This window comes from Tripterygium wilfordii, chromosome 4 (assembly GCF_013401445.1).
Source record: "Tripterygium wilfordii isolate XIE 37 chromosome 4, ASM1340144v1, whole genome shotgun sequence".
Lineage (NCBI taxonomy): Eukaryota > Viridiplantae > Streptophyta > Magnoliopsida > Celastrales > Celastraceae > Tripterygium > Tripterygium wilfordii.
Genome location: NC_052235.1, coordinates 6,476,542 through 6,497,318, shown reverse-complemented (window position 1 = coordinate 6,497,318; position 20,777 = coordinate 6,476,542). Strand labels below are relative to the sequence as shown.

Here is a 20,777-nt window from a genome sequence, read left to right as displayed (position 1 = left end):
CATCAATAACTCGAATTAGCTTGGAGTAACCTCCAAGAGTTACGACGGTCTTCTTCCTTGCAAACGCTCGCGAAGATCTCTGAAATTGGCATTCACTCCCTCACAGTCTCTACACGACTACACTTGAACGCAAAAACCTGATCAACGATGTCGGTATGTCCTCTGATCTCTTCTTTGACATCAAAACCCTAATTTTGTTGTGTTATTATAAGTCGTGTGGTTTTGTTTTGTAACTTCAATGATGGTATGCAGATCTTCGAGTACAATGGGAGCGCTCTAATAGCGATGGTAGGTAAGAACTGCTTCGCCATCGCCAGTGATCGTCGTCTCGGAGTTCAGTTGCAGACCGTCGCCACCGATTTCCAAAGAATCCACCAAATCCACGACCGCCTTTTTCTTGGTCTTTCCGGCCTCGGCACCGATGCCCAAACTTTGTACGATGCTTTTGACAACTGAATCTCATATTTTTCATGATAATTTTCTTAATTTCTTAAATTTGTTGCGTGCTTAAGTTTTTTTTAATTGTGCAGGCATCAACGCCTCGTCTTCCGTCACAAATTGTACCAGCTGCGAGAAGAGAGGGACATGAAGCCTGAGACATTCGCTAGCCTTGTTTCAAGTATTCTCTATGAGAAAAGGTTAGTAGTATCCATATATCGACTCGGTTTTTTATTTTTATTTTTATGTTGTAGGGCATTATTAGATTGTATCTGTTTTTATTTTTAATGGGTTGATCTATGCAGTTCACATGTACATTGTTGAAGATTTAGTATACGGCCTTTAATTTTAGATGTATCTTAAAAGCTTTATAGTATAGTGGGTGAGAAACGTTCATAGCCTGTGCAATTTTCTTGCTCAAACACATGCCCAGAAGAGAACAGAACTTCTATAATCAAACTCCCGTAGTGTTCTAGTTCCACACACAGATTCTGCATTTCCTGGGAAAATAATTCACCTATCAACGGAACTTTTGGCTCTTTCTTAGAGAGTATTGATGTTGGTGTCATTTTCTTCCTGACCAGGTTTCATGAATAGTTAGACATCTTTTTCGCTTCCCTTCCTTTTCTTTTCCCCATTCTTTGGCTTTTCAAATGGGCTTAGCTAATTTTTTTTGTTGGTTTGGCAATAGAAAATCTGCTATAATAAAAAACCCACTCATTTGGCATCGTCAACTCGTTTCCTGAAGCCAAGTTGGACCTTTAGCTATGAACTTACTATGCCTTCCTTTCCAATCCCCAGAGTTGATGGTAACATGCTATGTACATTTTGTCATTTCCCCCGAAAATGCTACTTCAGTTAAATGAATAGAAGATTGAATGTACTTTTTTCTCTGGATGTGGAAAAATGGAATTGTGTTAATACCAGATTGAATGAACTTATGGCTGTTATAGTGTTATTTTACACTTCCTTTTTATGTTCTTTCATTGAATGAATATATACATTTATTTAAAGAGGACAACAAAATTTGACTTCATTTTTTCTTATGTGACCAAATTAACTTTTGTCTGTTTGTAACAATCCTCTATGTGATGTTATCTTCTGTTTTGTTCTTTTGTTGTTCGCTGTTTTACACTATTTAGATTGTACAACTGTTAACATGTTTTCCCTTTACAGGTTTGGTCCTTATTTCTGTCAACCTGTAATTGCTGGATTGAGTGATGAAGATAGGCCCTTCATTTGCACAATGGATTCAATTGGAGCCAAGTATGCCATGCTCTTTGCTTTTATCTTGTTAGCAAATCTATAACATCCTAAAACCCTGTCAACTTGAGACAATTCATTCATCTTGCAATTTTTATCTAGTTTAACTTGTGTCTGAGTTGTAGTTTCTATTCCATAAAACTTATTCATATATGTATTTCTAGTGTTAAGTCTTTTGCACATGAACATCTTTGATATATTTAGATGTTGTTCTTAGTGAAGGTAATGTATTACTGATGAATTCTTTATAGGTGTCATGCTTGTTTTTGCTTAACACATTTATTTATTAGTAGCAATTCGCTAATGAAAAGGCCTTCCAGGCTGATTTCGTGAGACCATGTTGAGCTCTCTTTTTGGGAGATCTGATGAACATTAAAGCTAAAATAAAATATTCGTATCTCGTCAAAATATTTGCATATGAACAGACTTGCTCTCTCCTTTTTAACCTCAGGTAATTTGCTTCATTCCAAGGATTTGAAGAAATTCAGTGTTTCATTTGGAATTAAATCAATCTTTTTATCTTAGCTTAAAAGAAACAACAGTTACTCGAATGTCGTCTCTGTTTCGTCAAATATCCTCTGTGTCTCCCTTGGTTCTTTAAATTTAATAGATCATATAGCACATAAACTATGTATGTACATGCTTCTCTTTGTGATACTGAAGTTATGTTGCTCACTTTCTTTTCCTCTTTTTTTTTTTTTTAATGTGATGGCAGGGAGCTTGCAAAAGATTTCGTTGTTGCTGGCACAGCATCAGAGTCACTATATGGAGCATGCGAAGCAATGTTCAAGCCTGACATGGTTTGTTCCTTGATCTATTTTATGTCAAGGGGAGTTGATTTATCTGTGGGAACCATTCTATCTTATATGGTTTATGTGCTTACCTTATTTTTGGAATGATTAAATAATTTTTTGAGGAAAACATCAAGTGGTAACACCCTTTTATATCTAAGGTTCTCTCCGCAAAACTTTCCAGAGTCTTGCTCAAACACAAACTAGAATGCCCCTAGCGGAAGTCCTAGTTAGATGAGTGGTAGACAGGCAGCCTGGCAACCTAAAATCCTTGAGAAAACATGGAAATTCACCTCCTCATCAAGGTTCTCTTTGTGGTCTGTTATTGCTTCGATTCGAATAGTTGCATTCGTTGGATAAAGAAAAAACAAATATTTATGTGTGTTCTCGACTCCCTCCACCACAAAGTACTTCTGTGTTTTTGTATCCCTTTTGGGTGGCACCCCCTTGGAGCCTTGCAATGAAATTCTTTTTCATTGAGGAAAAAAATACAAAAAAGAAAAATAAAATTCTGTCTTACTTCTCATTCCTCTGTTCCTACGTCATATCCTTCTGTAAAACATTTCCATTGCCTTAACATCTTAATCGAAGTATTTTATTTCAAAATGAGCAAGAAGAAGTTTTATTCCGAGAAGAATTTGTACCTTCTTGCCCTGTACCTTCATTTATGGTTGACAGAGTTCTCTTCTTTTCATTTTTTTTCAAGTGTGGTCAAATTTATAATTTTAGCTTTCTCATTCTATACTTAACACTGATTCAGGAGCCTGAGGAATTATTTGAGGCCGTTTCTCAAGCTCTTCTATCATCTGTAGATCGTGACTGTTTGAGTGGCTGGGGAGGACATGTATTTGTTGTGTAAGTTCTCTCTCTCTCTCTCTCTGTGCATCATTTTGTCTCTGTTGATTTTGATACTTGTAAGTATTTAGGCAAGTTCTATAAGGGAGTTTAGTTATTACCTTTTTTTGTAGAGAGTTTAATTATTTGGTGGAGCCTATAATGCTGTCTTGAATATTCTTTTGAATAGTCTTAACTTGAGTATTAAGTAATCCCTTTTTTCTGTGCAGAAAGAATTATTGTACTCTTATGATTGCTGAAATATTAGGTAGTGAATGTTTAATACTTCAGCACATTGACAAGGTTTGCTTCATTGTAAATTTGTAACCTTGGTTCCATGATTGGAACAAGTGTATCCTAAAAGACTATAGACTTATAAGTTGCATATATTCCCACTCCTTAGCGGCCGGAGCATCGTGAGCTTGGTTTTCATCTTAAGTTCTGCCTCGTAGAGTGAGTTAGTAGTTTTTCTCCTTTTCCCTTGTTACTCTTATTCTAATGGAAAAAGAAATTTAATTTCGTGAGGTTTGGACAAACACTGCACTTACATTTTATTCCCCTTGATGTTAGTTTATATGTTTAATATGCATTTGGCCTTCTATGTAACATAGGTTGAGATTATAGTTCTATCTCTTCTTTTTTTGATGAACAATATTGATTTTTAATATTAGTTGTTTTTAGCGTGTGAGAGGATTCGAACCTTCAACATGTTCGAAATCCTAAGGAGTGGCTACCACTAGGTCAAAAGCTCTTTGTTAGTTTTATGTCTTTAGTTAATAGAATTTGAATTTAATGGTAGAGATGCCACACGGGGTAGTTCTCCATCTCCCGGGATCCCACCTCATCAAAAACTGAACCTGAGAACTTGTTAAATAAGGAGGATTAGTGCCATTGGATTTGTCGAATATTGGTATTCTTAGATTTGTGAATGTTTGTATTCCCTTGCCATCAGCTAGTTTGGAGGATTCAATTTTCTTGTACAGGGTAAAAATTGAAATGATAATTGTCTAAATGGTCTGAGAAGTGAATGGATTCCTCCAATCTTGATGATAAATAACCAACCCCGCTTTTTGTTTCTTCTCTCTTTATATATATATGGTTCAACAATTGATCGTATTGTGTAGAGATTTTAGTTTGTGTCTCACCTGCTTTCCCCCTTTTAATGCATTGGCAAATCCATAAATAGTGCCATGTTAACTTATGATTGTTTGCAATGCAGTACACCCACTGAAATAAAGGAAAGACTCTTGAAGGGAAGGATGGACTAACCTCCCATGAAGTTGGAAGAAGTTGGAAGAGACAGCACTTCCACGCTGCGCTACAACTGGTTTTTGTGAACTGCGAACCTAGACTTTATTTAAACGGGACCTTCTCTATAGTTTACCATTTTAAGCTGTTATTCTGTGGTGCTTGAAATTGTTGTACTCTTGTTAAATTTGAAATTGACTTTGACTAGTTCGATGTTTAATATCTAATTGGCTTTATCTTGAATTTGGTGTGTTTATGATGTGCGTTTCTAATATTGAATTCAAAACTGCCAACAAATTTTTCCTTGCACTGAGGAACCATGTTTGGATTGCTTCAGCCCTTTTACCAGTTTCATGTGCTGTAAATAAGTGGTTCAGTGGTTGATGCGACTCTTGACAGCATGGATTTTCTCTAGTCCTGGAATTGGTTTCATTTCTGGCTAGGTTATCCGGCGGCATCTGCAGTGACTTTGTTGCAGGGGATTTAATTGCAACAGATCTGGATGGACAATTTGTGTACCTCAGAATTATTTAGGGCTGAAAGACTGGCATTCCAAAATATTTTTCCGAGACAGAAACCTTGAAGAAGTGGCTCGAATGGATGGATCCACCATTCCACAGTGCTGAATAAATCTGGACTTGTACAATTTATTAGCAAATACGAGGTTTTAGCCTTCCATGCATTTGTCCTAAAGATTCTTCTTGTCCATCGTTCCAGAAACCCAGTCACTAAATTAAACTGCCACCATATAGTGTACAAACAATCCTTCATATAATGCAATACAAGAATATCCCAGAAAACACAAACAACGCTGCCTATTTTTCTCAGTATTGACAAATGAAAACTGCATCAGTTATTCAAACGACTGCAACTGGTTCCTCATCTCTTTCTCTACTCAAAGAGGCAGGCTGGTATGTCATTCTCTCAGTCAACTAAATTGATTCCCATCTCTAGCCACCACAGCATGCGAATTGTAATCCATTATCAAAAAACATAAATCTCTCACCAAAACTCACAAACTGGCGTCGAGACGCAGATCAATTACATGCAATTCTTTAGTTGATCTCCAGCTGACTGGAAGAAGCAATAAGACAACGCAAAATCGGCGACAAAGATTCCAACAAGGGAGATAACAACAGCTGAAGTCGTGGACTCCCCAACCCCTTTAGCACCTCCCATGGTAGTAACTCCCCAAGCACAGCTCACAATCGATATGATCGCACCGAAAACCTGGGACTTGATCATTGAATTAATTATATCCCATGATCTAAGTGCCCTCATTGCAGAATCCATAATAATATTAATACTAACCCCATAAACGCCATCAGCGAGTAGGGCACTGGACGCCATCCCAACTGTGAAACACATGAGAGTCAAAAATGGTAGAGCCACACAGGTAGCAATAACCCTTGGTGTCACAAGGTAATCAACAGGGTCCGTCCCGAGAACTCTCAAAGTGTCTGTTTGCTCAGAAACCTGCATTGTTCCCAACTCTGCAGCAAATGCACTCCCAATTCGTCCTGCAACCACTATCGATGTAATCACAGGACTCAACTCTCTTGAGAAAGCCAGGGCCAATACCCCACCAATAGATCTATTCAGCCCCAGTCGGGTAAATTCTCGAACAAATTGGATAGTAAAGGCCATGCCAACAAATGCTGAGGTTAGAAGACAAACCCCAACTGATTTAGGCCCCACTCTCTCAAGCTGCTGAAGAGTGTTCTTCCAATGAATTTGTCCCTTTAGAGACCTGAGAATTACCTGCCCTGCCATGACCAGGGTCGATAGTCCTCTCCATACATACCGAGGAGGTGACCATCTACTCAAAAATGTATCTGTTTCCAAACTAGGTGTGTGATTTCCATTGACATCTTCTTCTATCAAGGTCACAGAAGGATGCCCATCATTTGTATTGGGGATAACACACAATCTATGTTCTTTTTGAGTCAATATCAGTTTACAATTCTCAGCTCCAGTAGTGAAGCCAATCTGACTAGAATTCAAAGGTTTAAGCTTTCTCCATCCATCAGGTTTAACAGAAATTCTTCTGCAATATTTTAAAGTTTCAATTAACGCTCGTCTTTCCAAAATGTTCAGAAATTACACACAACAACTGAAGGTCAAAGTCAAAGAGTTGATACCTATTAGAGAAGGAAGAGAGTGGATGAAGATGACAACGTGCTTGCATCTTCGGTCCTGGAATGAAGAATTTTTCTCATATTTCTGTATCAGAATACATTACAGATGCAAAGGGGACAAAACCTCACCTCTGTGAAAACGAACCGCAGTTGATGATAATGGATAATGTTCGGAACTTCGGATCTGTTGCTCGCCGAATGCTCGATAGATTAGATTAGGGATTGAGAATCGAAGAAACGATTTGGAGTAGTTTAGGTTTTCTTCGAGCTGATGAGGGAAGATGAAGTACGTCAAACACTCATCAGTTCTCGGCTCCTCAGGCCCTCACAATGGGGTTTGTGCCATGGGCTTTGTGATTTCATTGGGCTTTCGAAAGGGCTTCTCTATCAATGTCTAAGAGCCCAAGAGCAACTCAACGGTCCCCTAGAATGGGCCGAGGAAAGAAGAGGAGGGGACTACACTTCGAAAGAATGGAGAATCCCAGGCCTCGCTTGAATCGGGCTGCTCGGCTGCTCCTTTGCCTTTGCTGGTGAGCTCGGTTAATTCTAGAGAATACGTAAAATCTTACGATTTTTGCGATATGATTTTATATTTTTATGATTGCCATTTTACAGTCCCTTTCCGATTTTATGTAAAATCTCAATTTTGACTACGTTGATCAGGAAGCAAAGAAACACTAGTGCTTCAGCTCCAATCGTATCAGATGGAACCCAAACAGGCCTGAAAAATGCTGGCTTTTTTTCGTTGTCCAAGACTACGCGTCTTGAGCTGTATCCAAGCTGACAAACTTCTCTATTATTCTATAAACTATTCAATCGCGCACAAAATTGAATTCCCCGAGAGAGATTACAGCGCCAATCCAGCCGTAGCACACTCCAATCATGTGATTACAAAGCTAAGCAGAGAAGGGAGAATCAATGAGGCGCGGAACGTGTTCGATGAAATGTGTGCCAGAGATGTGGTTACGTGGACGACAGTGATAACTGGGTATGTCAAATGTGGGTTGATGGAAGAAGCGAGGAAACTTTTTGATAGAGTTGATGCGAAGAAGAATGTGATAACATGGACATCCATGGTTTCAGGGTACGTGAGATTGAAGCGGATTTCTGAAGCGGAAAGGTTGTTTGAAGATATGCCAGAGAGAAATGTGGTTTCTTGGAACACAATGGTAGATGGGTATGCACAACATGGGATGATTGATAAGGCGCTTATGTTGTTTGAGAAAATGCCTGCGAGAAATGTGGTTTCGTGGAATATGATTATAACAGCATTGGAGCAATGTGGGAGGATTGATAAAGCGAGGCAGTTGTTTGATATGATGCCTACAAGGAATGTGGTTTCTTGGACTGCTATGGTTTCAGGATTAGCAAGGAATGGAAGGATTCAGGAGGCTAGAGAGGTTTTTGAGAGGATGCCTGCGAGAAGCGTGGTTTCTTGGAATGCCATGATTAATGGATATGTGCAGAATTTGAGGCTAGATGAGGCTGTTGAGTTGTTTGAGAGGATGCCAGAGAGGGATATGCCCTCATGGAATATTATGATCACAGGGTATATTCAGAATAACAATTTGACGAGAGGGAGGAATTTGTTTGATCAAATGCGACGAAAGAATGTGGTTTCATGGACTACAATGATCATGGGGTATGTACAAGATGGCCAAAGTGAGGAAGCATTAAAGATTTTTTCATATATGTTGGCAGATGGTGAGGTGAGGCCTAATCAAGGGACTTTTGTGTGTGTCTTGGGTGCTTGTTGTGACTTAGCTGGTTTGAATGAGGGACAGCAAGTTCATCAGATGATAAATAAAACAATCTATCTGGAAAATGAAAATATTGTTTCAGCACTCATAAGTATGTACTCGAAATGTGGGGACTTAGGTACTGCTAGGAGAATGTTTGATGATGGAGTGACAAGCCAGAGAGACTTGGTATCCTGGAATTGTATGATAGCAGCCTATGCTCATCATGGATATGGAAATGAAGCAATCATTTTGTTCAATAAAATGCAGGATTTTGGGTTCAAGCCCAATGATGTCACTTATGTTGGTTTGCTCACTGCATGCAGCCATGCTGGCTTAGTAGAGGAGGGCCTGAAGTTCTTTGAAGAGCTTTTGTACAACACATGCATACAGTTGAGAGAGGATCACTACTCCTGCTTGGTGGATCTCTATGGTCGTGCAGGGAGGTTAAAAGATGCTATTGATTTCATCAAACAGATTGGGACTGAGGTGTCATCGTCTGTGTGGGGGGCACTTCTTGCTGCATGTCATGTCCATGGGGACGTGAACCTAGGGAAGCTGGTTGCAAAAGAGCTTTTAGAAGTGGAGCCGGAGAATTCAGGTGCGCACTTGTTGCTGTCAAATATATATGCTTCAACCGGGAAATGGAGCGAAGCAAAAGGAATGAGGTTAAAAATGATGGACAAGGGTTTGAAAAAGCAGCCCGGTTGTAGCTGGATTGAAGTTGGGAACAGATTTCATGTATTTATAGTTGGTGACAAGTCTCATTCTCATCGCAAGATAATTTATTCCTTACTCTGCGATCTCCATGCAAAAATGAAGTTGCCTGGATTAATACCAAATAATGTTTCAATGCCGGATGAGAATTTTGCAGTGACATGATTATTGTCTCTCTCTTTTTTTTCAAATATGATATTGCAAAGAGTTAAATCACACGGATTTGATTATGAAGTGGGGAAATCATATCTTCTCTAAGAAATCATTCTCTGAATCACAATTTTAAGTTCATTGCAGCTTATGCATGATTAAAGTGAGAGGGAAGAAGATAAAAACTGTTATGCAGTCATGAGAGGTGGGAATATCATAGGGCAAGAAGGTAAAGGTGATCGCTAAATCTCAGCCTCGTCAGAAGCCAAGATGATTTTGATGTAATGCGACACCATCTGGACAAACAAGTTTTTGAGGAAGTGTTGGTCACAAAACTATGTGAAGGGGAGGGAAATAGAAAGAACAAAGTCTCTGCCTCTTCAGTCTTCACAATAACATAGACCTTGTCTAACATTGGTTCAAGTGGTAAATAGAGTAAATGGGTAATATCATTGCCTCATGCTTTTCTGGTTTCGTGAAAGTCATTGGCGATCATTTTAGTTCTCCCATCAAATTTTTCATGGAAAATCTTGCAGGTGAGCTTTGCCCCATTTTTGTTACATACGTTTTCATTCCAAAGTTGCATTAACTGCTTTTGAAAAACTGTTAACTTTTTGCCCTGAATGCTCTCTTCCCCTATTTATGTGTTGATACACTTGTGTTTGTTCTGCTATATATTGGAGAGTTTTCGGATAGAAACTTGACCTGATTAAGCTAATCAATTAAGCCATTAACGGCATTTACATTGTCGCTCTCTCGTTTTCCTTTCCACAATTTGCAGTCCTCTTATTCTTGTATTTACTGCAAAAATTGGGAATCTGCCAATGCGTTGGCTGTAGCCTCTGCAAAATGATATGGGCATGTTTGGTTCTCTGGTTCTCAGTCTGGTTGTACTGTTGCACTTTCTTGTGGGTTAAGGTTCTAAGGCTCAAAAGAAGAAACCTTTAACGTAGAAGAAATAATTTCAAAGATCTCGACACAAGTACAGAAGTGACCACTGTGATGGAAGGCTTTTTTGTCTAGTGTTCCCAGAACTAGTAGAAAACTAGGAAGGTTACAATCTCGCAACATAGAGGGTTTATGAAGTTCATTTAAGGAGGTTGTTGAGGCCAAGAAATCATCATATTCAAGTAGGGATTAACACGTTTTCTGAGCATGGTAGTAGAAGACTAGAAGGAACTCCATCAGGCCTATTAATCATGTTCATAGCATTACAGTGACTTAGACATCAAGATTTGTTCGAAAAGGTCTAAATTATAGCAGCAGAGCTGGGAGTCATAGGAGACGAAGGCATTGAAAATCCATGGGGCAATGCAGCAATCATGTTGACGAAACAAATATTTATATCATATATTGATTTTTTTTTTTAACTTTACATCTTAATTTTCTGCATTTGATTTTCTTTCCTCAAATTCAAATGCTTGATGGTGTAATCGCCCTGTTTTTGTTTTGGATCTGGGAATTTCTCCAAATGACCACTTTTTACTTAACAGCAGATGTTACACAAACATCCATAAGTCTCCTGATTTTTTTTTATGATGTCTCAAAGTGAATTCAATCATTCATACACTTGGTCCTCTAATTTCTGCATTTTAATGGTAAGCTCTAGTATGTGGGCTTTCACTGGATGTGAACTTCTCAGAAGTACTGCAAGACCTGGGTCTTCTGTGTTCATATTATGCTCATGATTTGTTTTTCACTTACCTATTGCTTAATCAATCTTATGGTTCCTAACTCCTCATTTGGTTGTTATATATTAAGCATCAGTTCTGGAAGATATGAGAAGAACCGGTTTCAGACAACTAGCACAAGAAGCTTACGAGGAAGAGTTTGGAATATGTTATCTGTGAAGAAATGGTTTTCAATGGACTTGCATGAAAGGTGCCTTTCCTTGAAGCAAGCTCTCAAACCGTCTCTTTGCAGGGGTAAGGACAACTTCAACTCTGAAACAGGAATCTATATAGTGCATATAAACTGGGAAGGTTTTCTATTGCTTTGCTGGAAAGTTGCCTTATGTGCAAAGAAATCTCATACCCTTGATATACTTCAATCACTGCATATCTATATAATTATACCCTGATGTGGCATAACACACCGTCTTCAAATGGACAATGAAGAGGAAAAGCAAACGCCGAGAAGGGTTTCTTTTACTGATCTCCATCAAGTAGAATCTGATCATGTTATGGCAATGGCTTTGCAAGAACAAGAAAGGACAGCTTTTACAACGCTTCCAGATATCGAAAGTGACAGCAGCAATGAAGAGGAAAGTGAAGAATATTCAAGCGAAGAAGAAGAAGAAGATTACGATAGCAACGATTATGAATTTTTCCAGAGTATTCGTGAACTTGAAGCTGCAGAGCTAGAGTTCCTTGAGGGAGAAGGCAGCAACAACAACGATGATGATGAAATGGAGGAAGACGATGTTGATGTGGATGAGTTATCATATGAAGAATTGATTGCATTAGGAGAATTCATTGGAGAAGAGAAGAGAGGGATGTCCGTAAATGAAATCTCGACGTGCTTGCGCCAATTCAAGTGTCGATTATCCGCTGATCAGAACAACGAGAGAGCGGATGTTGATAGATGTGTTGTATGTCAGCTTGAATATGAAGAAGGTGAAGCACTGGTGGGTCTTCCTTGTGAACACCCTTTTCATTCAGAATGTATTAGTATGTGGCTTCAAATCAAGAAGCTCTGCCCAATATGCAGCACTGAAGTTTCATCACCCAAAACTACTACTTCTGGGAATTAATATTTTTCTCTGTTTTTCCTTTTTTCCTTTTTTTTATTGATTCTTTGTCACTGTGCAATGCTTAAATTGAAGATCAATTGTACCATTTGATTTGAGGCTAATTAAGTGTAGATGAGGTACCTAAGTTGATTTTATTCTTGATTGTACTTTGTTAATTCTGTTTTGTGATCTTGTTAATCATTTAATTTTGGGCGAATTACTTGTAATATTGGAAATGAGTTTGAGAAATGATAAACTCATTTGGTTACTAGGGGTTTGGAGTATGTGACTATTGAAAAATCAAATGAAATATTTGCAGCAGAAATCATAGGAGTCAGTCTACCCTGAGACTCACTCTTGCGAAGCAGTAATTTTATCAGAATTCTCATGGATACATCGGACCCAACCCATTAAGTTTAAAAAAAAAAAAAAGCCTAATTGATTGTAAGAAAGTGGATTTATCCATATAAACCATGTAGTAAATATTTGTCTAATCGCTGTGTAATTTTATATTATTAATAAATTCAAATATTCAAGAATTTATAGGGAATAAAACGCACGCAATTATTTTTGTCATAGAGAGAGAGAGAGAGAGGTAAATGAACCTTCATGATTTGAGTGACCAATAGTGAGTTACATGTAAGATTGTCGACCATGGACTGAACCTCAACTAGACATAAGATTATTGATAGGGTCAAAGAAAGAGAAAACATTGGACAAATTGGCGGCTAAAAATTCTCCTAGATACCAGGTTTAGTATGAAAACAAGTTTTTGTCTTTTGTCCGTTGTGAGGAAAAATAAAGTTTTAGTTCATTTCACCTAGACCAAAAATCATATGATTTCCAAAGAGAACAAACAAAAATAAAGTCAGGCCAACCCACTAGCCTCATCAACCAACTTGACAATGTGACCCCTTCAAAATCTAGCATTGATTCTTCAACTTTTTTTTATGTTTAAATTCGATTGGATTGACATAACTCAACCGAGTGTTATATAAGTAAATGTTCAATCCCTCTCATACAACCAACGTATTTTCTGAGTCTACAAAACGGTTTACGACGATTCAAGAAGAACAAAAATCACTTTAGTCTTTGGCCTTGAAACGGACAATATCGATTGGTAATATTTGAGTTGGATTTTTAAATAATATGTTATTAATAATGTGTGAAACAATATAATTAATTTGCATGCCCCACTGATTTAGAAAGCCGACATAGGTAATGTCTAGCTCTTACATGATGGGATTTAAAGTCTTTGTCCTAATAAAAAGGTTTGTGGTGAGGACTTGTGTCTTGTAAAGTGACCATGTTCAATGGATCTCGGGCGCCGTCGTAAATTGTAATTGCTCAGATAGGGATTTGACGATGTTAAGGAATGGGTCTCTTAATTGATCGATCCCTCTTAATTAGTCTTTTCAATTAATATTGAAGTTTTAAGTGAGAATCAAAGAATATCAACTTTCTTTTATAGTGGAAAGGCAAGTCAACTTTCTTTTATATTTTAATCACGTGTTGAAAAAAAGAAAAAAGAAAAAGAATGTGCATAGGCTAAGAAATCTAAAAATGAGAGGAGAAAAAAAAGGCTGCATGGAATATTTCCCAGGGATTATGATTCTTTTAGTTAGAATTTATTAGTGTCGATATAAAAGTCTGCACGACCCATACGTCAATAGTTAGGGTTCAAGTGGTGACATAGATGACGAATCTCTGATCTGTAAAAATAAAAAAGTGAGCGGCTATTCATGGTTTGGGAGCATTCCAACGCACAATCATTTTTTATTCATCCATAGTTACAATCCTCAAAATCATGAATTTCTTTTTGAAAATGACATAATTTTAGAGTTTATGAATTGGAATTTAAGGTTTATAATTTAAGATTTAGGTTTTTTTTTTAAAAAAAAATTTGTTATATCATAACATTATGATTATGATGAGACAAAAAAAAAAATTTAAAGCATGATTTAACGTATTTGTTTTTGAGACAATACAACCGATTCTAACTAAAGATTTTTAGCCCCATCCCCTATATTTCCACACAGCTTGCATTCACATTTTGACTAAAGCAACAAGGTATAAGATCCATTTGGCATTATCTGCTGAGGTGGTCTGTTATCTACTCGTTCTCCTCGAGTTTCCAAAACCTCAGATTATGTAAAAAAAAAAAAAAAAAAAGAATAAAACAAACTGGACAAGAAATGTCCAAGCCCAATCTTGATAGCTTCAACCACTACGAATAGTAATTAATGCTCGTTTATTAAATTAGTTTAAGGTTTATTGGGGCTGAAAAATACAAATGGGCACGTGAAAATTATCTCCACATAATTGTTTCGGTTAGGAAAAAATCAAGTTTGTTGAACTAATTAATTACAGGGAGTACTGAAGGCGGAAAAAAAAAAAAAAAAAGTGCATGCACATTAGTTGTCTCTTGAATTTACTTGAAAGAGGAGGAGAAATTGGTACTCAAAACGATTGGTAAATTATTTTTCTATTTTAGACCCAACAACCATTTGAGCACCTGCATTTCACCCAACAACCCTTTAATTTAAGCACTTTCATATCATCAGAGGTGATTTGGTTGGCAATCATCAACTGGGTTAGTTAGGTATATGTGTTTTTAATATTTTATTCCAATGAAAAGTATATTTCTTAGTAATATTTCTTCACAGGACTTCGACCTTATCAAATCAATCACATAGTAGAGAATGGGAGATAGCTTGGTTGGTCTGGTTATCTGCCCAGGACCTTGAGATCTAGGGTTCTATTCTCACCAAGGGGTTTGGAATTTGGGTAGTTTTTCATCCGCTGTGGTAGCCTTCATACTCCTCAGACATGTCTTAACGTGCGTGTGTGTGACCTGTCGACCTGTCGACATCACATAGTAAGGGTGCACTCCGGAGTTTGGATCTGATTTAGGGGTCACAAGTGACCGTTGAGCCGAAGATTTCCGAGGTTATCGAAAAGAAAAACGTGCTTACCACCCAAAATAATTGGGGAAGTATAGTTCACGTGGCGCTTCTGGACTGGCTTGGCGTGGTGAGTATACCCTACAAGCAAGGCTGAATAGGTTTGGTCATGACTCATGATCGATCATCCACGATTTCGAAACTTGTGGACCAAAGTTAAATTATTTTTTATATATAATCTTTTGCTTGGGTATATATATATGTATGTGCTGGAGCGCAAGTTTAGGGAAGGTCAGGTCAATTCTTGGACGGCTAGGATCAGGAGATGAGGACTGGTCAACATTTTACTTGGCATAATGTTTATCTAATTTCCCTTATTTTAGATTATAAAATTTAAAGAGTTCAAAACTCTATTTGCACAAATATTTTCTGGACATGAGCTCTCGTGTTCAGTTATTGGATCCCGCATAACCGAGTCCATAAAAAGGAAAATATCAAGACTTTTAATTCCATATTAGATTGATATAACACAATCTAGTGGTATATAAACAAAGTCTAAGCACCTCTAGTACAATAAACACATTTTTTAGACCTAAATACTATAGAGATGGTTTTAGAGAACAAATATGTGAAGACCCATGATCCAAAGTGGATAAATATTTTTATTTCTTTGGGTTTGAATTTCTAACGAGGTAATCTAACTGTGCCATTGCCTTTATTCAAATTCCCTTATATTTGGAATATCATAATTAATATATACTCAAGCAAAAATTAATTTTTAATGTGTGTATATATATATACATTGGAAAAAATTCACGTTTCAACTACTCCTATGTAATCTAAATACTCCTATGTAATCTAAATATGATGGGTCTTCATTTTTATCCTCAATTTTATAATTCCCATTGCATTCCCATTGACCTAACATCCACCAAAAATTAAGTTTATCCGTTGATGACCCAACATGTCGACGTATACAATTATTTAATCTAATCTTTCAATTATCTTTCCTAATGTAGATTAAGTGGATTAAATATTAGCATTAACAAGTGATTGAGTCATCCCTTGCGACTTGTGTAGGTCACTCTCCTCTTTCTCCTATGTCACGGCTGACGTGGCTCGGTACATGTACCCATCATGAAGCCAACCATGGGACCCCCACAAAATGACAAAACAGTCCCTCTAGATGAATCGTGGCACGATATTGTTGGGTAACTTTGGCATTACCGAATTATTGACTGTAGCGGAGACACATTAACTGTCACCGAAAGCAAAGAAGTTGATAGAGTCCACGTGGAATTTAATCTCCACGTCTTTTTGTGATTTTGTGGCGCTGGCATCTTTATCTTTATCTAGAATTAAAAAGAAGGTGGGAGTGGACGTAGTAGTGTCTTTCTGGGGGCGGTTCTTGTGTAGTAACTTCTTCTATGCTTATCCACGTTAACAATTGACACGTCAAGATTCGAATTTCAGAGCAGAATATTTTCCCATGCATGCACAATGTGAAACGTGACTATTTCAATTTTGTGAAGAATGAACCAATACTAACTTAGATGCACTCATGTTTATGATATTTCATAGAGATCTCGAATTCGAACATTCTCATCCCTTTCTCTCGTATTAAATTATTAATTATGTCATGTTATTATTTGTCATTGATATATGAACATGTTAATGCAGGCAAGGAATCCGCGAAGGAAAAGTCAAATCTGAACAAGAGAGGGACAAAATCGCACCATATCGACGGAGGAAATCAGCATATCTGTGGAGGAAAAAGCACCAAATATAAGGAGAAAACTATCAGATCTGAAAGGAAAATCAACAAATAATTGAAAAATACTAGTGGTGTTATATTTCATGTACCTCTATGGAGAAAACAGAATTTGTTGAGAGAGTTTTAGAGAGAAGGGGCAGAGAGTTCAAATCTCTTTAGATTGAAAATTTAGAAGAAAAAAAAAATTTGTTTAATGATTCATCGAACTACGTATAATTAGGAAATTATTCTAAGGACATTTTATTTAATTCTTTGTTTCTTTATCTGCTATACCAAATCGGGATTTAGTGCCATAACTGTAATAGCGTTTTGAGGTAAAAAAAAAATAAAAATATCATAAATGTAAATGGATCCAACGATATTTTTATTTTCTATATTAGTTTTAATATTTATGGTGATCCCATAAATTCACCAACTCTCTACAGCTGCCAAGTCACTCGCTCACCACCGCACGTGGATCTCCCAACCGCGCTGACCTGTACATCTCATCCACCGTTAAACTGTCGGCTCGAAGACCTAGAAAACGATATTCGATCCTCTCTTAAAAACAAAACACCGCCGACCCCACACGGATCCCGAGGACACAAATCACCAACCGACTCGATCCCAGCCCCACAACAACAGTCCAAAAATAGTGGCGTAAGCAGTGACAAAATCCCTCTATTGTGTGATGTCGACACGCACGCATCCTCACTTGTGCTTTCGCCACGTGTTTCGTCTGTCGTCAGCATTCCATACAAACACGAACTGACCAGGAAAGGGCAGGAAAACGCTACCGCCCACGTGTTTTCTAGAACCTCCTCGCCACGTGTCGTCCGGATCGTCGCCTATATAATTCACCTCCCTCCCCTGCGTTCTAAGTTTCAAGAGCCGCAATTGTTTTACACACACAGAGCGCGAGCCAGAGAGAGGAAAAAAAGAAGAAGAAGAGGGGTGAAATTGGAATTTGGAAAATGACTACTGACTTACTGTTGCCACCGGGGTTCAGGTTCCATCCGACCGATGAGGAGCTCGTGAGGCACTATCTTTGCCGGAAATGTGCGTCACAGTCTATCGCCGTCCCGATCATCGCCGAAATTGATCTCTACAAGTACGATCCATGGGATCTTCCAGGTAATTTTGATTTGATCTTTAGTCGTCATTCCGTCATTTTAATACTTTCAATTCACTCTAATTTGTCAAGACAATCTCTTAAATCTAAAATCTTTAATTTGGTGAATTTAATCTACAGGTCTGGCGTTGTACGGTGAAAAGGAGTGGTACTTTTTCTCACCGAGGGACAGGAAGTATCCGAACGGGTCAAGACCTAATCGGGCGGCAGGGTCCGGGTACTGGAAGGCAACTGGGGCTGACAAGCCGATTGGAGTGCCGAAGCCAGTCGGAATCAAGAAGGCTTTGGTGTTCTACACCGGAAAAGCTCCCAAAGGAGAGAAAACCAACTGGATTATGCATGAGTATCGCTTAGCGGATGTGGATCGTTCCATTCGCAAGAAGAACAACAGCTTAAGGGTATATAATACAATCAAACTCTTCCTCCCATTCACGCTGTTCTTGTTCGGACTTGCTCTAAGGGCATAATCGTCATCTCAATGCATGAGAAGATAGATATTTAGTCCAAACGTCGTAGAATGACCATCTTGGCCTTTTCTGAGTTTCCGACGTGGAAAATTGACAACCTAGATAGATGTGTTAAATCAGGCGGTGGAGACCTTTCCTTAGTTTGGATGTTGGTGGGTCCCGTTGATGTCCTTTTATCCTACATGTGGTGTTGGATTGTCGAACAATGTGGACCGTTGATATATACAACTATTTAGAGCTGATGATCATAAATTATTAAAAACCAAATGAAATCACACTTGTCTGAAGATTGATTGAACGGTCATGATTGTTTTGCAGCTGGACGACTGGGTACTGTGTCGCATATACAACAAGAAGGGCACCTTGGAGAAGCAAGGACAGGTCACAAACCGGAAGACAAACATGGGGGAGATTGAGGAGAAGAAACCGGAGATCGCGACAAGTGTCATGGAGAATTCACAGCTGCCACCTGCTCCGACAGCCACCGCGACGATGAATGATTACATGTACTTCGACCCTTCCGACTCGATACCGAGGCTGCACACGGACTCTAGCTGCTCGGAGCACGTGGTGTCGCCGGAATTCACGGCGGAGGTTCAGAGTGAGCCCAAGTTGAAGGACTGGGGAACTTTAAATACCCTCGATTTCCCTTATAATTACATCGACCCCACCGTGAGTAACAATAATAACAACGTGGGGTTTGCTTCACAGTTTCAGGGGAATAATCAGATGTGGCAGCTCCAAGACATGTTCATGTACATGCAGAAGCCGTTTTGATTGAATTTATTTAGTCTTCGCATCGAACGGGTAACACGAGACGAAGAAGTCAATGAGTGTGCCCACGCGAGCGCGTAAGATAAGAAATGTATGTAAATACCTAGTATTGGTGGATGTCTTGTCTGTAGTCTGTTTTTCTTCTCTCTTTTTTTCCCATTTTGATGGTAGCCTTTAAGTTCAAGTATCATTTTGGCCAACTGGCTTTTAGGGATGTTGCTAGGTATTTTAGTTTTTTAAATTGTTATTCAACTTTTTTTGGGGATGAATGGAATATTATATATATTTATATTGAGTAGCATTTCTTCTTCTGCAAGGGATATACCAAATTCACTGGTGCCGGACTCTATAGGCAGCTACTAGAGATTTGCCTGACGACATTTCCAATCACATGTTTCAAGAACTTCAACCTTTGGTTGTACAATGAATGAGGATGTTGTTGATCATAATTTTGGGATTTATGTTACTTCGTTGTACCCTTTGTTTGTCAGGAAAAAAAAGATGTCAGAAAAATGTGTTCTGGTGAAACATGGCACAGGGGGGTTTTTCCACCAAGGATAGCTTCCCTTACTAGTTCTTTTCCCCGCAGTAAAGGGAAGAGGTACTTCTCTCAATCCACCATGCAGGGTAGCCGGATGATATCCTTAATCCTTGCAATGGTTGGTTACTACTACTGAGAATGTCTGATCAATTACCCAATTAATGAGATATATATACCATGGCAGCACAACACAAGGCAGGAAACGTCCAAGAAAAGAATACAACTTTTCCATCTCGAGTAAGATTAAAACAGAATGAGAATAAAGGAAATGAATGACTACAATCTTCCCAGACACTTTATCATGGAGACTGATGAGCCATAGGATTGCTCAAGAAACCCAACTGCCAAATACATAAGGGGAACAGATTAAACAAAAGGGCAATAGGATCACAACAAAGAACACAACAAAACCATTACCCTAAAGAGATGCACCACTCCAAGGATTCACAGAGGGAATACATGAAAAATGACAGAGGATTCACAGAGAGAACAAAGAATATGGCTTCGCTAGAGCTCAACAAACTGGAAGCCCAAACGTTGGAAAGAATTCCCCATAAAAATTTTCACCTAGGGAAAAAAAAACTGTTAAGAAAAATTCAATAGCCCAACAACAACATAAAACCCAAGTTAAAACTAAAAAACCTATCGCTTTTGCAACAGCAGTGCAGCTGGTGCGAAAAGGAAAAAAAGAGTTTCCAGCTTGGCACCATCCTTGAGAAAGCAGACACAAAATTATTTCTCCAATTAATCTATAGCTGAAAAGGTACCACAAACAATGGGGGAACAATATGCACGAAGCATTCTGCTGCAATAGACGATCCAAACAATCGTAACTTAGAAAGTACCAAACGATAAATGCCAAAAGATAAGGAATTTTTTGTGTGAAGGTCACATATAATCAGGAATCACAACTGCTAAAGCACTCTATTCCCAATATCACAAATTGATCTTCCTTCAGAAGCCACGATCACCACATCAAAATCTCCTCACCTATAGCAACAATAAGACTTAATGCCACGGTTCTTAAAATAAATAAGAGGCCACTCACTAAAAACTACCAAGACCTGAGACAAGAACTGAATCAATTATGCTATTCTTGTTTCCCCAATCTGCATGATATCACCACAAACACACGCTTTATCAAGCAAGATTCATTTA

At 38.3% G+C, this 20,777-nt stretch overlaps 5 protein-coding genes across 6 annotated transcripts; 4 read left to right on the top strand and 1 right to left on the bottom strand.

Moving 5' to 3' along the window:
• Window positions 1–4,817, top strand: LOC119997470 (proteasome subunit beta type-3-A-like). 2 transcript variants are annotated; one of them, XM_038844516.1, is made up of 7 exons: window positions 1–153; window positions 253–434; window positions 531–638; window positions 1,615–1,704; window positions 2,417–2,501; window positions 3,253–3,347; window positions 4,546–4,817. In XM_038844516.1, exons 1-7 carry the CDS (start codon window positions 148–150, stop codon window positions 4,592–4,594), a joined length of 615 nt encoding a protein of 204 aa, XP_038700444.1. In that variant the 5' UTR covers window positions 1–147; the 3' UTR covers window positions 4,595–4,817. The 2 variants fall into 2 exon arrangements, with proteins under 2 accessions (XP_038700444.1, XP_038700446.1); XM_038844518.1 differs by lacking the exon at window positions 1–153 and having other exon boundaries at window positions 247–434.
• Window positions 4,546–7,027, bottom strand: LOC119997469 (protein TRIGALACTOSYLDIACYLGLYCEROL 1, chloroplastic-like). Its single transcript, XM_038844515.1, has 3 exons — window positions 6,842–7,027; window positions 6,716–6,770; window positions 4,546–6,621 (listed from the first exon to the last, which is right to left on the bottom strand). Exons 2-3 carry the CDS (start codon window positions 6,760–6,762, stop codon window positions 5,616–5,618), a joined length of 1,053 nt encoding a protein of 350 aa, XP_038700443.1. The 5' UTR covers window positions 6,763–6,770; window positions 6,842–7,027; the 3' UTR covers window positions 4,546–5,615.
• Window positions 7,028–7,109: 82 nt separating this feature from the next.
• On the top strand, window positions 7,110–9,359 carry LOC119997466 (pentatricopeptide repeat-containing protein At2g35030, mitochondrial). Its single transcript, XM_038844512.1, has 2 exons — window positions 7,110–7,242; window positions 7,376–9,359. Exon 2 carries the CDS (start codon window positions 7,441–7,443, stop codon window positions 9,331–9,333), a length of 1,893 nt encoding a protein of 630 aa, XP_038700440.1. The 5' UTR covers window positions 7,110–7,242; window positions 7,376–7,440; the 3' UTR covers window positions 9,334–9,359.
• A 27-nt stretch (window positions 9,360–9,386) lies between these two features.
• LOC119997468 (E3 ubiquitin ligase BIG BROTHER-related-like) lies at window positions 9,387–12,204 on the top strand. The gene is made up of 2 exons (XM_038844514.1): window positions 9,387–9,854; window positions 11,086–12,204. The coding sequence occupies exon 2, from the start codon at window positions 11,423–11,425 to the stop codon at window positions 12,068–12,070; it is 648 nt and encodes a 215-aa protein (XP_038700442.1). The 5' UTR covers window positions 9,387–9,854; window positions 11,086–11,422; the 3' UTR covers window positions 12,071–12,204.
• A 5,379-nt stretch (window positions 12,205–17,583) lies between these two features.
• Window positions 17,584–19,376, top strand: LOC119997467 (NAC domain-containing protein 2-like). The gene is made up of 3 exons (XM_038844513.1): window positions 17,584–17,839; window positions 17,958–18,235; window positions 18,623–19,376. The coding sequence occupies exons 1-3, from the start codon at window positions 17,680–17,682 to the stop codon at window positions 19,079–19,081; spliced, it is 897 nt and encodes a 298-aa protein (XP_038700441.1). The 5' UTR covers window positions 17,584–17,679; the 3' UTR covers window positions 19,082–19,376.
• The last annotated feature ends 1,401 nt before the right edge of the window (window positions 19,377–20,777 follow it).

What these genes read in the sequence shown, in the direction of transcription:
- LOC119997468 (XM_038844514.1), top strand. Translation starts at nt 11,423, where the DNA reads ATGGACAATGAAGAGGAAAAGCAAACGCCGAGAAGGGTTTCTTTTACT.
- LOC119997469 (XM_038844515.1), bottom strand. Translation starts at nt 6,762, where the DNA reads ATGCAAGCACGTTGTCATCTTCATCCACTCTCTTCCTTCTCTAATAG. An exon ending in CTCTCTTCCTTCTCTAATAG is followed by an intron (nt 6,622 to 6,715) that starts GTATCAACTCTT and finishes AAAATATTGCAG; the next exon opens with AAGAATTTCTGTTAAACCTG.
- LOC119997466 (XM_038844512.1), top strand. Translation starts at nt 7,441, where the DNA reads ATGCTGGCTTTTTTTCGTTGTCCAAGACTACGCGTCTTGAGCTGTATC.
- LOC119997470 (XM_038844516.1), top strand. An exon ending in GGCACCGATGCCCAAACTTT is followed by an intron (nt 435 to 530) that starts GTACGATGCTTT and finishes TTAATTGTGCAG; the next exon opens with GCATCAACGCCTCGTCTTCC. An exon ending in AGTATTCTCTATGAGAAAAG is followed by an intron (nt 639 to 1,614) that starts GTTAGTAGTATC and finishes TTCCCTTTACAG; the next exon opens with GTTTGGTCCTTATTTCTGTC.
- LOC119997467 (XM_038844513.1), top strand. Translation starts at nt 17,680, where the DNA reads ATGACTACTGACTTACTGTTGCCACCGGGGTTCAGGTTCCATCCGACC. An exon ending in CGATCCATGGGATCTTCCAG is followed by an intron (nt 17,840 to 17,957) that starts GTAATTTTGATT and finishes TTTAATCTACAG; the next exon opens with GTCTGGCGTTGTACGGTGAA. An exon ending in AGAAGAACAACAGCTTAAGG is followed by an intron (nt 18,236 to 18,622) that starts GTATATAATACA and finishes ATTGTTTTGCAG; the next exon opens with CTGGACGACTGGGTACTGTG.